Source organism: Eschrichtius robustus, chromosome 10 (genome assembly GCF_028021215.1).
Source record: "Eschrichtius robustus isolate mEscRob2 chromosome 10, mEscRob2.pri, whole genome shotgun sequence".
NCBI lineage: Eukaryota > Metazoa > Chordata > Mammalia > Artiodactyla > Eschrichtiidae > Eschrichtius > Eschrichtius robustus.
In genome coordinates, this window is record NC_090833.1 from 100,165,786 (window position 1) to 100,182,372 (window position 16,587).

Consider the following 16,587-nt stretch of genomic DNA (forward strand, 5'->3'; position numbering starts at 1 on the left):
CCAAATAAAACCTCTGAGCACTTCTTTCTTAACCTGCAAAGAAAGATGCTGACCTAGTTCTGTTTTTTTCATTACTTATCTGGAACCTCCATGAAAGGACCCTATTGTAAGGAACATTAGAAAAGCCCAAGGATACTCCAGCAGCTTTCCACTCTCATGCTGTCAAATATTTGGAAAAGCCTCTCTCAGCAACCCTGGCCAAAAGAGCCATCCAGACCATTCTCTCAGTAGAGGGAGTTTTTTTACTGCCCATCCAACTTCTACCCCAACAACCTGCAGGGCCTGCCTCCTGAGGCCCCCAGGTGCCCGCAGACAGCCTGCCCAGCCCCTCCCCTGCTCCAAGCCCACTGCCACATCCTGTGCTCTACTGACTCTTGGGGCTGGAGTTGCAATGGGGACACTACACACAAGGTGGTCCAGGAACTACACATGCTGCTAACAAGATGCAACCATCTGTGAACACTGCTACTGCCTCAACTTTCTCAAGCTGCTAGGCTAAACCGAAATATAATTTAACATTAATTTTTTTTTTAGCAAATTTGGTATACGGCCAGAGGTTTCAACCATTTTGCAATGAAAGTTGATACAATGACAAAATGCTAAGCAGCTGAGTTAAATACAAATCACGATCTTCTCATTCCCACAAATAAGCACCAGCAGATGTTTCTGTGACTTTCCAGAGCTCCAAATTATCTTGTAGCAAATCAATGAAATCCCAAAGTGTACTGGTCCACTGAAAGGCAGGAAGGGCCAAAGCTAATGATGAGACACCCCATATGATCTTCCGACTGTTCAACTGTCAGGCGATATGTGCGTAGGCACCACTGCTAGAAGTCATGTTTCTACTCTGCTGCAAGTAAGAGTCTGCACGGAAGAAAGAAAGGAGTTGCTATCTACAGGCTAGACCTGTAGCACACTGATGAGAACGCTCACTGCTTTCGCTCCCATGCAGCACTGAACTGCCTGGAATCCCTGTCTATTAATTCATGACATTTTATAATAAGGTTAAATCTTATAAGATCTTTTTCTTGTAAGCAATTGATTCTAGTAATGATATACTCCTGATTAAAACCCCAACGAACCCTTTTACTGACCTTTATCTGCCCCACAGAACACCTGGCCTAGTGTTGCTCTTTGCTGAGAAGAGAAAGATTCAAAGCTTCATCCTGCTCCCCAGATGCTAACCCTAGATGTGAATCTCTGTTTTATTTTGTTTGATGCTCAGAAAATCTAATGGAGGGCAGATGAAGGTGAAGAACCTGTTCTCCACAAAAGAAGATAGGCGAAGAAGATGGGCTGATAGCAAAAAGAAAAAATGTTTAAATGACTATCCCAAGTCCAAAAAATGGATAAATAAACAAACCAATGAAATTCAGGTAAAGAAGGAAAGAGAGGTGGGAGGAGGCATGATCCAGTAGTGGTTTTGAAGGCTGTTGTCACCCAGAAAACTTTTCTCCTGTGAATCAGGAGACCTCGGTTTGGGTCACAATCTGGTTTCCCCCTTTGGACAAGTCACTTGGGTTTCTATCCCCTCATTGATCCTTCTTCCTCTGGAAAGTTGATATTTTTCCTTTCCATCCCAGGTAAATATAGTTACATACAGAGAGCGATATACAACACAAAACTTCAAAGAGATAACCCACGGCATCTGCGGTTGGGGCTTCAAATGGCTTGTCTCTGAAGTTCCAGTTGCCACGAATCACTCAGACGGCCCTTAACCACAGTAATACACTTCCTCCATGCCCCACCATCTCATCTGCCCCCTCCTTTTGCTATTAGCAGCCCCTAACCTCCCCTGCTAATCTCTCAGCTCCACTTCCCCTGACCCCATCACTACCGACGACCACCAAGTCTCCCAGGACCCTCCTTCCTGCCAAGCTCAGTAGCCTCTACTGCATGGTGTCTACTTCTATCACATCACTTGAAAAGCTCCACTAGCCTGCACTTGGCAGCCTCTGCCCTCTCCTTGCTCTCACCCATTTTCCAAAGGTTCCTCCATGGTGTGGCCTCCGCTACACTCTCCCTATCTCATCTGGCAGACTCACTCGGAGTCAGAATCTCTCCTCGTTCTGCTCAGGACTTCACTTACAGACTTCAATTCCAACACTTTCACCACCTCCAGGCCTCTGTCTCCAACTTACAGGTCATTTCCACTTAATAGTTAGTTCACTTTTCCCCCATCTGGCACATATAGCTCCAAAACATAACAACTGGTCCCCAAACCAGCTCCACTGCCAACTTATGCTCTCACGAATAATAGCAAATCTTTCCATGTATTCAACTGGAAACTGCTATAGCGTCTTTTCACCAAAACCCATGTGGATAACCACTGAACCCTTTTCTCTTGCAGCAGGTCTCCAGGTATTTTCTTCTCTATTTCCAGTGCCTAGAACCCAATCAAAACCTTCAAGCCCCTCTCCCTTAAGTTGAGCCAGAAACCAGGAGTGATTATCATGACCCCAACCAAAACACCCCCAAGAGCTCTCTATTTCCTACCCAACAAACCTAACTTTTCAGCTGTACCATGTAGGCCAATCGACTAGTGGCTTCCCCCCTAACAATGGGGCCTTACTCCTCTACTGTCTCCCAAACATATCTTGCATCTGGTCCCCTCTAACCAGGCCAGGACCTGTCAGGAATCCAGTCACTCCTCCACCCACCCACTTGACATGAGCCACACTCTGTGGAGAACTGGTGATTCTCACAGATGAGAGGTTTAACTTAAAAGCATCCATTGGCACTGTGATTTTTACAGTATACTACAAGATACTGAAAAAGCTCAACTTTACCGACAGTAATAGTAGCTTTGGGGAATACAATGAACTCAGGTCAGAAGAACTGAATGCTAATTCTGGTCCTGGTACTACGTCTCTGAGGAACTTTGGACAGGCATTTCTAGTCTCAGTTTCTCCTGTGTAAAAATAACACTACAGCTCCCTGCCAACCTCATGGATTGTGGCAAGCATGAAAGAAATGAACATATTCAGTAATTCCCAAACAAAACACACATGTCCTCATGCATGTGTTACACAGGATTTGTCACAAAGCAGGTACTATGACAATCAACAAAGCCATCGTCCAGGGATGATGACTGGGAACAGAGAACTTAGTTTGCATAACCTCTATTTGTTCATTACACGAGTAAATACTCACTACTTCTCAAACATAGCCAATTCTATATACCAGAATATTTCTATTGATATTTGTCTTGTCTATAACATAAACCTGGAGGAGACTGGTAGTTCGTGTTCTTCCATCTCCACCAGTTCAAATCTATATATAAGACAAAAAAAACAGGAGCATAGCTCATGAGACAGTCTTTCTCCACTCAGGAACTAGTGCTTTTCCATATAAGAGCCTTTCACTAATGAACTCCAAATGAATAAATGAAGTCCCTTGGCAAGCACTGCTAGAGGTACTAGAGATGGATATTCTGTAAAAGGTCACTCCTTTAAGGACATACAGAATTAGGTTGCTATACTGGAATAAGTAGGAAAGAGAACATATGTTTGTTACAGAAAATTCTACTCCTTTTTTCAAGGCAGCAACAGATCTCCATTTAAACAAAATCTGACTATAGCAATGCAAGTCTTAACTTATATTAGAACTGACTAGATAATCACTTCTCTACTGTGTAAAGTCTCACCATTTCATCCCCACTTTAAAGGGGATGAAACTCATTCTTTCTAAACTTGCCCTTTGGTTTCATGCCTCCTTTGTCTTTAATTGTTTTCTTGCCAGGAAGGAATACTGTCAGTCAACCTTTTCAGTGGTTATAAACAATTAAAAAAAAAAAAAAAATCAAACCTATAAAGGGATAAGGGGTTAAGAAACATAATTTTAAAATTCAGCATTTAGCATCCTTGAGCCTCTGATTAGTCTCAATTCATGTTACTGCCAGAATGCTGCTTTAGCTATACAAATATTTTCCACCTTTATTTTGGGTCACTAGAATTTCACCCAGCAGATGACTTAAGAGTTCTCGTCACTGAGTGCGATACATCTTGTATTTTATTACGTGAGCCACTCAAGGTAGGAAATGACTCAAAAGAGACCCATGCCAACCTCCCTTTTACAAAGGATGAAATTACAATGGAAAACTTGGTATTCCTACCAAAGCCCTTCAGCGCATTCAGGCAGGACTTCAACTTTTGCCAAAAAATATAACTTTCCTTATTTCCTAAATACACCAGACAACCCAATGATTTTCTTATTCATTCCAACTTTCATTCTTGTGGACACAGTTCTAGAATTTGTATGAAGTATAAACTATTTTCAATTACACCATGTAAGTATGGGGAAAAGAAGGAAGTAAGTCTGACCCAACAAAGGAACATAAAGACAAGGATTTTTACATAAGCATAAAGGTGATTCATGCCTTAAAAATAAACCTACAAGTAATCCACACAATTATGTGCAAGGCTTAACACTTATTTTTCTAAATTCAGCTAATAAATGGAAACCATTTTGTAAATACCTAGAGAATAAATCCTGAGAAGGAAAAAGAACATTTAAAGGACAATACAAGCCTTCTTTCAACTCAAATCTAGAAGAATTTACAACCAAAATTTGTAGAATCCATCTCCATAGGACATGTATAAAGCAAAACAGATAAAAGCAAAACTCAGCAATTTCCAAAGACTTATCCACAGAAAGAGGCAGCCATGCTTACTAGGCCCCACTCCAACACTGAGCAAGATTTTTCAATGTTAAGCCCTAAAACGGAGGAGCATGTTCATTTATTTGGGCGTGTCTTTGCCCAATTTCCTCTCACCCACTCGTTCCTGCCATTTCGTCTCCCATCAGGTACATGATACAGTTATAAACTGTATGCACAAATGAACTGCATTTCCCACTAATAAATGCAATGCAGTCTCCACTTTCCGTGTCAAAAATAATCAAATGAATATGGAGAAAGGAGAGTTGAAACTTCAGTTTTTGGTGTGGGACACAGTTAAGTTGTGCTACTGGCTCAGACCCTTCTTGGCTGAGAAGCATCTTCCCCAGTTGCTCTGAAAATGTTAATGTGTTATTAGCTGCAGCATATTTCAAGTCTAATCACCATTAAAGTCAGGCAACAAAGTCCCCAGGTAAGGCAAGACATTCACAAGCATACATACTCAGGCACTGCTAATTCCTGGACACATGGATAGTACGTCGTGGCTGCACAGCTGGGAAAAACGCGTGCTTCTGAAGACTCTGACCATGCCACACTGAGCCCAGCAAATTTAGGGACAAATGGTTTGACATCTGCTGACAACTTGATGCCCTGAGGAAAAAAAGGGGGTTTTGGCTACCTTCTGAGATCAACCAAGTAGAAAAAAAAAAAAAAAAAAAAGAGAGTCCCTCCTTTCTCGAAGCCCCAGAAATGCTAATGCTGTTGTCCAAATACGTCTGCCTAGCAAAGACAAGAATTTGTTTGCTAACAATTTCTCCGCACTTTTTCACTAGAAAAAGCAGTCACCAAATATTAAAAATGAAAAATAAGGACAACCAATTAAAGTGAGAGTAAAAGTCAACCCAGACTGTATAGTTAGAACCACAAGTGACAACGTTTCCTTAGCTTTAACGTAGAATATGGTAGTTTACCTCTCTCAGCTGAGTTAGGGACAATCGAGACTATCAAACTTAACTGTAGCGCTCAAAACACACTGCGGAAGTTTACTTCCATTAAATTTCCCAAAGAACTTAAAACTGTTGCTTTTCACTCAGCGAAGCACTAAAAGTTGTTTTGTTGAAACGCAAAAGTAAGCGTTGCTAGAAAATCTTTCTATCGCCATGAGCCCTTGGAATATGAATATAAAAAAATTTGTTGGGCTTTTTTTCTTTCAGTTTTTACATCTGTATTGATAAATTTACTTCCACTAACAACTTATAATCACGGTTTTTAATTTGTGTGAAAGCCGATTTATGCGATTGCCAGGGCTCCTTCTAGAGGTACTCTGAGCACGTCGAGCAGACTTCCGCCTCAGAAAACGTTACTAACAAGCTGCTTTCAACACTCCGCTCCTCACCAGCAGTGCGGTGAGCCGGAACGGTAGCGCAACCCCTCCGCAGCCTCGGGACGAGAGGCGGTTTCCCGTCGACAGCGTCCTTTCTCACCTTGTTTAACCGCGGGCCGTGTGGGCACGCCCGGGGACTGGGGACCGCGGCCGCCCACCCCGATGCCCCCGGCCCTGCCCCCAACCAGCCTCCGGGCCAGGCTAATCCAGCTCCTACCCAGTCCGGGCAAGACCACCATTTGGGGGAGCCCAGGGCCGCCATCCTCACCTCGCCCGCGGTCTCCCGCGGCCCCTCAGACGCCATGGCGGGTGTCTGGGAAGAGGCCTGGCCAGGGAGGCCAGTAGTCCGACGGCTGGCGGAACCGAAGCGCAACACTCCTCTTCCCCGCTTTTCCACCTTCGGAGCGGACTCCAGGAAGTGCGTCACAAAAACGCGCCCCGGCCCCGCCCTGCTTCCGGCCAGAAGTGTGCGCGGCGACGGCTTTGGGCCTGCGCGAGGTGCCCGGTTGGGTGACCGTCTGGGCCGCCAAAGCCCAGCGCGTGCGAAGTGTGGAGTTACAAGAGACTGTCTCTGCAAAGACAGCGGACAACCTCCGGAATGCGGTCGGCCAGGCCTGGACGGGGACGGTGCACAGGGTGGCGGGCACCTGGAGCGGGGCAGGGGTCTGTAGGGAGGTTGGGGACTTAAGGGAACCGCATACCCTGTAGTCCTACGAAGGGAGAAAGCCAACAAGATTTGGCGTCTTAAATTTCCAGGAACCTAAAGCAGTTTGGAAGTAACCGCGGACAAGAATTTCAGAACTGCTCAGTTCAACAGACAGCTGTTGACCACTAGGGAATGTGCTGGGAAAGCTAGAGATGGAAAAGTAGGGTGGAAGTAAGCAGTCTCCAGGGCAGGAGGCTTTAGGTAGGATGGGAAGTGGGAGACACGGAGTGAGGAAGGGGGGAGGGAGGGACAGTGCAGAGGCAAGAACTCCTGCTTACTTGAAGAGTGCAAGCTGTTTGACCGATAGGGGTTAATTCGGTTGAAAATCTTAAACTGGAGGCTGATTGTAGGTTTCCTCTGTTGAGTGACTACCAGGTATTTCAAGCAGTAAATGCAGGCAGCTCCAGCTCATCTCCTGGTGTCCTTCTGTGCAGATCCCACAGGTCAATTAAACATACTTGGACACACCCAAACCTCCAGAGGGGGGAGAGGTTGAGCATTATGCAGTACACTGGTCTGTACTAAATACAATAGTTTACTTAACGATTCTGGCATCCTTCTGTTGGCCTAACCTGGGACCTCTAGCCAATGGGTGGGTCCCTGGGGATGGAATAAGTTCTAGGCTCCTGCCCATCACCACCTTCAGTGTTTATTGTGCTCATTGTGTAAAGGCACCACTCTTTTCTAAACAGAGGGGCATAGAGGACCACCACACTGGGGTCTGGGGTCTTATGCTTACTGGCAGCTCACCTAAAAGGTTTCTCCAGCAAAAAGCAATGAAGATAAAAAGCCTCTGTTTGCATTCACTCTAAAATATTTTCCTAGCAGCTAAAAAAGCAATTTAATAGACACAAAATGCACACTGAAGGAAGGGTGCTTTTTACAGTGCTGTTGAAGTTTTTAAAATGCTGATATTCTATAGAAAACTGTATCCCCATTTGGCACATGGAAAAGAGAAATAGGGGTTAAATGGTTTCTCCCAAGGTAACTAGGTGTGGCAGTACTTACATAAGTGGAAGTAGCCCAGAGTATTAAGTTGGGTTTCTTTTTGTTCAGTTGGAGATTCTAGACAATTCTCTAGGAACTAAATTAATGACAGAGCTATAAAATCTACCTTGGCTCTATTAAACTCATCCCTAGTTCTTAGTGTCTTCATAAGTGAATTTAAATGGTACCCTCATGATTTCCCTGGTGGCGCAGTGGTTGGGAATCCGCCTGACAATGCAGGGGACACGGGTTCGATACCTGGTCCGGAAAGATTCCACATACCGCGGAGCAGCTAAGCCGTGTGCCACAACTACTGAGCCTGCGCTCTAGAGCCTGCGTGCTGCAACTACTGAGCCCACGTGCTGCAACTACTGAAGCCCGCACGCCTAGAGCCCGTGCTGCACAAGAGTAACCACCACAATGAGAAGCCCGCACACCGCAACGAAGAGTAGCCCCACTTGCCGCAACTAGAGAAAGCCCATGCGCAGTAACAAAGACCCAACGCAGCAAAAAATTAAAAATAAATAAATAAATTTAAAAATGGTACCCTCAATCACACCAAGCTAATGGGTTTAAACCCACCTAACATTTTATTTCTATAAAGTGAATTTATTTCCTCAGGACTAAAATTATAAAACTGAAATCATCCAACATCCTCAATAGTCACAAATTAACCTTAAGAAAACAAACCTCAGTAACTTCAAACAGTGATAAATGCAACATACAAACTTTATTTAACAAAAGTAACAGGTAAAGTCAAACAGGCACTTAACATTAAAAGAAAAACTGACTAGAAGAAATTTTAAACACCTTACAGTAACCTACTTGCAGTTGCACTTAACTGAGCTCTGTTGCTGTGAAGAATACAGCTCATGCACAGGAATGGATGAACACTTTGTACATTTTTCAAGTATTCACTGAATACTACCTTATATACACATATACATTAAATTTGAAAAAGATTTAATTGATGATCCCCAGATATACTTCATTTTTGTTGATCTTTTGGAAGAGGTCGTCTAAAGAGAAGAATGTGTGGTTCTGTAGAAAGAAAATGTTTTACATTATTTTAATATTATATGGTTAATTTTCATTCATTCAACAAAAATTCAAAGAATTCTCAGTTGAACCAAAATAAAGTAAAATAAATCTATGGTCAATTAATGTTACTTATTGAAGTATCTGAAATAAATTTTGCTCCATGTCACTGTAAACAGTAAACAGAAGAAAACAACCTAACGATGAATATTCCCCCAGTTTTTACACACCCTGGAGAAAAGGGCTGTTAAGTAAAGATGCTATTTGAGAAGGAGAATGGTTTCTATCTTTAGAATCTCAATTCCAGTGAAAAGAAAAAGGTTTTCTCTTGTTTGGAAAAGACACTTAACACCTCATTCAAAAAATGCAGGTCCTAGGGGCCCATCCCTGTAGATTCTGTTTGGGCAGGTGGAGGACTGACTATGAACCTATAGGTAAGGTCCTCAGTTGCACTGTATTATCTGGAGAAACACCTTTTTAATATGATTATGTGCTCCAATCCCAAGAAAGTTACAAGTCTTAGAGTTTTTGCTGCTGCTGCTGCTTTTAACAAAAGCAGAAAGCAAGATAGCTTTAGTTTCACCTAATTCAGCTTCTAAGACTTCAAAAACACAATTTAACACCACAAAGTTTCTTAGTCTGGTTTACAAATAGTTACTAACAGTAATCTGGAAAACTCTCTGGTAAATACCACGTAATAGCATAAGCACTCCAGTACAACACAGGCAGCACATTTGAGTTCACTAGCTATGTTATCTCATTTCATCTTAATGTGGTAGATACTAATTGTCTAAAGGAAAAAACAAATCACTTCAAATTGCATCAATTTCTATACACAACTTCAGGACACTCAAGTTGTCTTACATTAAGTTCTTAGTTTTCAAAGAGGAGATACCAGAATTCTAAATATATTTGTGGCAAAATACTTCAAGATACTACTAGCAATGACACACATTTTAAAACAGAATATCCTTTTTTTTTTTTTTTTTTTTTTTTTTTTTACTAAATAGGTTATTTTTGCAGTTTAGAAGAATGCATTATTTTCACTCGTGGTATTTTATTTACTATAAAATTGGAACCCTCTCTATTGGAGGTATCAGTCATTCAGAAATAGTCAAGCTTATCAGAGTTACTTTGGGATACCATTGAAACATCAATATTAATAAAACAATTTTAACAACCACTACTGTTTTAATTCAATTAGTGCTTCCCTAAATAGCAAAACTTACCTGGCTCATGAATCATGTAATGAACCCAGCCTAGACTCTGTTGGACACCAAGTCTCCTCCACTCCTCTTCAGACATCAGATGGGTTTTGGGTACTTGTTTGGAAAGTTCTCTGGGTAACATGACATGCCTGTTAAAAAACATAGTGAAATATTAGTGCTCTAAGTGAATATGCCTTTCCTACAATTATGGTCACTTTATACATGCATCTTTAGGATACCTACCCTGTTACATTACCATTAGCATCAATCTTAAAGACTACTCTCTACTACCTTTAATTCTGATCTTGATGGCCTGTGTTCAAATTAGAGATTAGAATATGCAGTCCAAAAGTGGGAGGCATTTTATTTATGATTAACTTTTTTCCCCTAATAGAGACTGCTTGCTAACTGTCTCAATCTTCTTCAGGAATAGAACCTCAAAAACTAAGTGGGACACATTGTTATCCAAGACATCCCAGCCTCCCCTGCAGCTACCTCTGGTCACATGTGACTAAATCCTGCCCAACAGGATATAAGCAGAAATTATGCAACTTACGGAAAGTATCCTCGAAAGAAAAGAACATGCCCAATTCTCTTTTTTCTCCTTCCTGTTAGTTATGAAGCAGATTGATATGATCAGGGAGCTAGAGAAGCCATCTAAGACCACAGAAGTGATTATAAATTAAGAATGGTCCCTGATTTTAAGACATGTCATACTAGCCCCAGGTAGCTGGGGTGGGGGAATCTAGCTTGTTACAGTTAATTTGGGTTTCCTGTTACTCTATAGATCACGAACACTAAATGCACATATACATGTACCTGCTACCTAAAACACAGACATTCAGTTTTCCAATAAGTTACTGGCCTATATCCAAAACTTTAATCAATTTTTAAGGAAGGCATCCATATTCTTCAATGTCAAACCGTCAAGAATAGGTACAATTGGAGCTTTGAAAAATTCTTAGAAAACAAATATGCACCCCCACCGACTTCTTATTTAATTACAATTGAAAGGATCTTTATAAAAATCAAAATTCCCAGGCTCATTTTTAATCACTTCCAGCAGCAGTAGTTTTATACCGTCATCCATTACCACCAACCAAATTTTTTGACCAGTATTGGATATATGCCTGCGAATTTGTTGGCTGGGGGGTAAGAAAGGAGCAGTCTGGTCACAGGAAAACTGAACCCATAACCCATAATAAGCACTAAACTGTCATCAACTTAAGTTCTAGTCTGTGAGTGGTTGGTTAAGTACCAATTTCCTATAATTTGCCTAACAAAATCAAGCCTTAGAACAGTTGTGTTATGTTGCTTGCTGGCCACAAGGCCACCAAGTCAAATTATGCTTACTATCATAGTTTGTAAAAATTTTACCAATTCCAGTGAACTACATGATGATTCTTAGCAATACTTACCAGCTAGCTCACTGACTCTTGAAATACTGCTTTAACATCTACTTTTAAGGCTCTGCAAATAGCCTGTTACCTTATTTCTACCTTCTACATAATTGTTGATTAGTCTCAAGAGAAATGTAAAATGCAAACTAGCTTTTGTACTCATATTATGCATGCCGTACAAAATGTACCAATATATGTTTAGATATAAGTCATATACCCTACCTTCTCCATAAACCATGGAGACAGGCTAACCGTCATCAGGACTTGATTACGAGGGGAAAATGTGTAAGTAGCTTCAAACTCAGATGGGAAGTCTACCTGTATTTTTTTCTGCATGGATATAACTCCTCTATATATTTCTAACTACATGTAAGGAGAATTGTTTCCAAAAATCTAACATTTCAGTACCGAGGGCTTATCATGGAGGGTGAAGAGGGGGTTAAAAAAAAAAAAAAAAAACATAACAGTACAAACAACAAAGGAGCTACTAAGATAACACTGCAAGATACAATTAAATTTCCCTTCTCTGGACATTACTGTCCTGTTTGATAAAGGCAAGTGGCTTGGTCAAGAAAGACCAGGTTTAATTAATATTGGATTAGATATTAATTAGATTAATACTGGATTATAGTAATTAGATTAAAATTGGAGTAGAATATATCATTTCAGATATGAGAGGATTTTCTTCTATTCATTACTACACACAAACCACTTAGTCAATTAGGCTAAAATCTTGTTGATAGCATAGACTAGTTTACTTCGTGCTCATCAATGATTATGCTAGTATACTGAAACCAGAAAACGGAACTACTGCCAGGAAAAGTCCTGAAAAGTACTACTCGGAACCAGACATGTTTCACAATTAGTATTTCCCCAGATTTTTAGAAAGATTGTGGTTTACATTCTGTCCATTACTGGATAACCCCTGCTGGACAATGCAGGTATTACTAACCTGCAAAGCTGCCCAGAGAAATCCTCCGTTTTTCTCCAGAGAAAGATTTACAAGACACTAAGAAAGAATTACAAGATACTAAGGGGAGGGAAAAAAAGAGGCCACCCACTGTTATATCCTTTCTAACTCAAATAGCATTCTTGGAAATCTAACGTAAAAGGATAGGAGGCAGAAAATAAGGTCACTATTTGGCCCCTCCTACAAGTTGGTAGTTTCCCAGAATGCAGCGTCCTAGTCACCACCCAGGAGAACTGGGTGGCGCTGGTCTTTGAAGCCACACCCCAGCTAAGTCTCCTGCATACATTAAGGCTAATGTTAAGTGTTTCTTCCCTCACACAATCCAATTTGCTAATCTTACACATCTAGCAACTATGCTCTAGTGCATCACATAATGATGCAAAAACCAGAAACCCCTCAAAGCCAAAAATTTGGCCGATACACACTAGCAGAAAAAAATGCCCCAAATCCATTCGAGTTCTCAATTTTGTCTCAAAAGGAAACCCCTTTAATAATAACCCAAGAGGGTTAACACGCACCAGCCCCTGCCGAAGTCGCCATACCCAAGACACATTTCGAATCCCAAGGAAGCTTATTTTAGGGGGACTCCCCCACAAGCTACTTTTTAGTGCCATTAACTTCAAATGCGAGAAAAAGAGAAGTGTTTCTCTGGCGACTTTACCTGAGCAAAATTACCCTTCCGACAGCCCTTCGCCCGCTGTGACTGGGAGTGGGACGTTTGCCTAAGTGCGAACTAGGCCTAAGTTCTTAGGAACCGCTGAGATTCGGGCTCTCGGCGTTGGACTTCAGCTACGCCGGGTCCGCTTCGGCCCTCGGCCCCTTCCCCTTAAGGCAGCAATTCTGCACCAGAAGCGGCCCCATCCCCGCCCCAGCCTCGTCCTCCTCACAGACAGGAACAAAGGGCGGAAGCCGGCCGGGCCGGCCCGCCAGGCGAGGAGAAGCGCAAGCTCCCGCCCGGGCGGCCCGGCCCCGACACAACCGCGATTCCCGGCCGGCCCCCGGGCTCGACCCTGACCCTACCTCCGGCCCCCGGCCCCGAGCTCCGACCCAAACCTCAGCCCGACGCGCTTCGACCCCGACTCCCGGTCCTGGCCCCTGGTACCCTCCCCCCGGCCCGAGTTCCAGCTCAGGCTCGGCCGGGGCCGCGGCTAAGTTTAGGCCGTCCGGTCCGCTCACCGGTACTCGTAGTGCTCATCGAAGTACTTGTCCGAGTAGTAGATCTGCTTATGGGCCATCCTGCGGGAGGGCGGTGGGCAGCACGGGACTGGAGCGACGAGGCGCGAAGAACGGGCGCAGGCGAGCGACACGTCCTCGTCAGGTGAAGGCAACGACTCGACTGAGACCAACCGACCGTAAGCCAAAAGAGTCCGGTTTGAATCCGACAGCCCGCCGCTGATTGGACGACGGTGTTGACCAATCACCTTCCGCGCACTCTGCGGATAGGCCGGGACCGGCTCCCAGCCTATCGTCGCCGCCCCTCCGCGGCGTTCGCACCCAAGATCAGCCAATCAGAGACCTGTTGCGAGGTCGGCCTAGGAAAGAAGTGGATGATTGGCGTGGCGTGGGGGCGGGGAGCTCCCTGACGAAAAGGGGAGCGGCCAGGGATGGGCGGAGCCGGGACGTTAAGGGCCGTAGAGCGCGTGCGCAGGGGTGTAGAAAGTTCCAGGTCCGCGGAGCCGTTGGGACAGCGAACCTGCGGGAGGGGTAAGGTATCGCGGGGTTTGGCGAGGCCGGGGGGCGGGGGCTGCCCGACGAACGGCAGTCTGTGCGCAGGCGCACCCTCCCCAGACCCGGCTCCGCGTCTGAAGTCAGTTGGAGGTGAGGAGGGCCGGCCCGTGTTCCTAGACTGTGGGAAACCCAGGCGTGGGAAGCGTGAGGGGAGGAGTGTCACCGCGGGCGCCCAAGGCCGGTTTGTGGGAGTAAGGACGCGGAGAAGCCGAAGTTGTGCCCAGACATGAGGAAGACGTCCAGATGTCTCACCGCAGCGATGCGCGCCGCCAGGATGAGTGCGACGTTCCGGAACTTCGCCACGGAGTGCTGCGTAGATGGCGGTGTGGCCATGGCCCAGAGACCTATGTTAGGTGAAAACTGGCTTCCCACGCCGTTTGCGCACTCCGACAACTCTGTAGATATGCGTGTGTGCGTGCATATGGGAAAATAAAAAGATTACTACAATAATGATGTTTAGTAGAGGACAGTGGGATTAAAAGTGGTTAGCAAAAATTCTTTTGGCTTCTTAGCATTGAATCCTAGTTTAAAATACAGGTACGTGTAGGGAATTCCCTGGCGGTTCAGTGGTTAGGACTGGGCGCTTTCACTGCCGTGGACGTGGGTTTGATCCCTGGTCAGGGAACTTAGATCCGGCATGACTCAGCCAAAAAAAGAAAAGATGTGAATAACCCGTTAAGGGAGATGAGTAAGGAAGTCACTTAACTTTTTGGTGGAACCTGGGAAAGAAAAACTTACTACGAGGTATATTTTTACAACGACCATTGTGGAAAAATCTCAAACACAGAAAAGTGGAATAGTAATATAATCACCTACCATATACCAGTTGCTCAGCTTCAGCTATTAACGTTTGGCCCATCTTGTTTCATCTATTCCCCCTTTTTCCTAGAATATTTTTAAAGTGATCCCAAATATAATGTTATTTCACTCAGAGATAATATTTCTGTGTATGTCTCCGTACACGGTATACGATCTCAAGAAAAATTTTAAGAATACTTAGCGCCGTGTCATTACTACACTTATGATTCCTCGTTATTCTCTGATAGTTGTTTTCTATTTGCTCTCTCCGTCTTTCTTTCATCTGCTTCCCCTTGCTTGTCTTCCTCTACTGGCTCAAGAAGCCAGAGAAAGACTGAAGAGTCCTATATCAATTAACTTACAGCAGTAATTAAAAGTCCAACTCTGGTAGTGACAGCATAACTTTGTGAATAGGAAAAAACAGAACTGTATACGTAAGGGTGAACCGTATGTATGGTATATGAATATTTCAACTAAAAAAATAAATAAAGCTCTAGCCCCGAATGGCTTTACAGAAAAGTTTTACCAAGAGTTTATTTCTTAATTATAAACTCTTCTAGAGCAAAAGAGTTTATTCTATTAGGCAAGAATAATGTTGATTCAGAAAAACAATATGAGAAAGGAAAGTACCTGTACCTTTCACTCAAATGGATACATGTAAAAATCCTAAATAAAATGCTGGCCAACTGAGTGCAATTGTGTTTTTTAAAAGGATGATATACTATCTTCAAATGCAAGGATAGTTTAATATTAGAAAATCTGTTAATGTAATTCACCACATTAACAGTGTAAGGGAGAAAAAAATCCTCTCAATGGAAGCAGAAGAAAACATTTGCTAAAATTCACCACTCTTTTATAATACAAACTCTTTGTAAACCCACCACTCACCAGTGACAACACTTAGTAATTAGGAGTAGGAGGAAACTTCATTAACCTTGTAAAGGTGTCTATAAAAAACAATATAATTCTTATGAGGAAACATTGGGAGCATTCTCGTTAAAATGTTCTATTATCTCCAATTATATTGAACAATGTACAGAAGTCAGCCACCACAATTTAGAGAAGTTTAAGGCAAATTATTTGGAAAGAGAAATAAAACTGTCGTTTGCAACTGATGTAATTATATGTCTAAGATTAATATCCAAAGGCTGTTGCATTCCTTTATAGCAGAAACAACTAGAAAACCTATTCAAAAAGAAAGTATTAGCATCAAATTCACCTACCTAGGAATAAGCCTAACAAAGGATATACAAAGTGCTGATATGCAAAATTATGAAATTTTGAGAGACATAAATGAAGACTTGAATAAATGGACAAATATACTATGTTCATGCTTAGGAAGATTCGGTATGGTGAAGATATAAATTATCTCCAAATTGATTGTCAAGTCAGTCTAATTCCAATAAAAATACCACATTCAAAGGACTTATTTGACTATAAATAATATGGATGAGAAAAGGGCCAAGAATAGCAAAGACACTAATGGATTCTAGTAGATCGTGATTTATTAAGAACCTATAGTAATTAAGACAGTGTAGCAGTGGCTTATAAAAATTAAGATAACTTGATAGACAAACTGACTTTGGGATGTAATAACCAGCCCAGTATAATGTTCACTGCAGTTTTGTTGAAGTTCTAGATACTCTGTCATTTTGAGGATGTGTGCACTCTTCATTACTAATTTGCTAAATTTTTATCATAAATACACATTGTAGTTCACCACATACTTTAAAAGTTTTTCTTTTTTACA

The 16,587-nt window shown here is 42.7% G+C and overlaps 2 protein-coding genes across 8 annotated transcripts in view; both read right to left on the reverse strand.

Moving 5' to 3' along the window:
- The window catches only part of SECISBP2 (SECIS binding protein 2), a 39,870-nt gene extending 33,464 nt beyond the window's left edge, over positions 1-6,406 (reverse strand). For 6 of the 7 annotated variants that reach the window (XM_068552476.1, XM_068552473.1, XM_068552475.1 and 3 more), the window contains exons 1-2: positions 6,271-6,394; positions 5,121-5,269 (exon numbers count right to left, since the gene is read on the reverse strand). In XM_068552476.1, coding sequence (XP_068408577.1) covers positions 5,121-5,269; positions 6,271-6,306 — 185 coding nt within the window. In that variant the 5' untranslated portion in view covers positions 6,307-6,394. Of the gene's footprint in view, positions 1-5,120; positions 5,270-6,270 lie in introns of all 7 variants that reach the window. The other variant, XM_068552477.1, reaches the window with a different exon arrangement.
- Positions 6,407-8,406: 2,000 nt separating this feature from the next.
- Positions 8,407-13,659, reverse strand: CKS2 (CDC28 protein kinase regulatory subunit 2). Its single transcript, XM_068552627.1, has 3 exons — positions 13,488-13,659; positions 9,963-10,090; positions 8,407-8,736 (listed from the first exon to the last, which is right to left on the reverse strand). Exons 1-3 carry the CDS (start codon positions 13,544-13,546, stop codon positions 8,684-8,686), a joined length of 240 nt encoding a protein of 79 aa, XP_068408728.1. The 5' UTR covers positions 13,547-13,659; the 3' UTR covers positions 8,407-8,683.
- Positions 13,660-16,587: the final 2,928 nt, after the last annotated feature.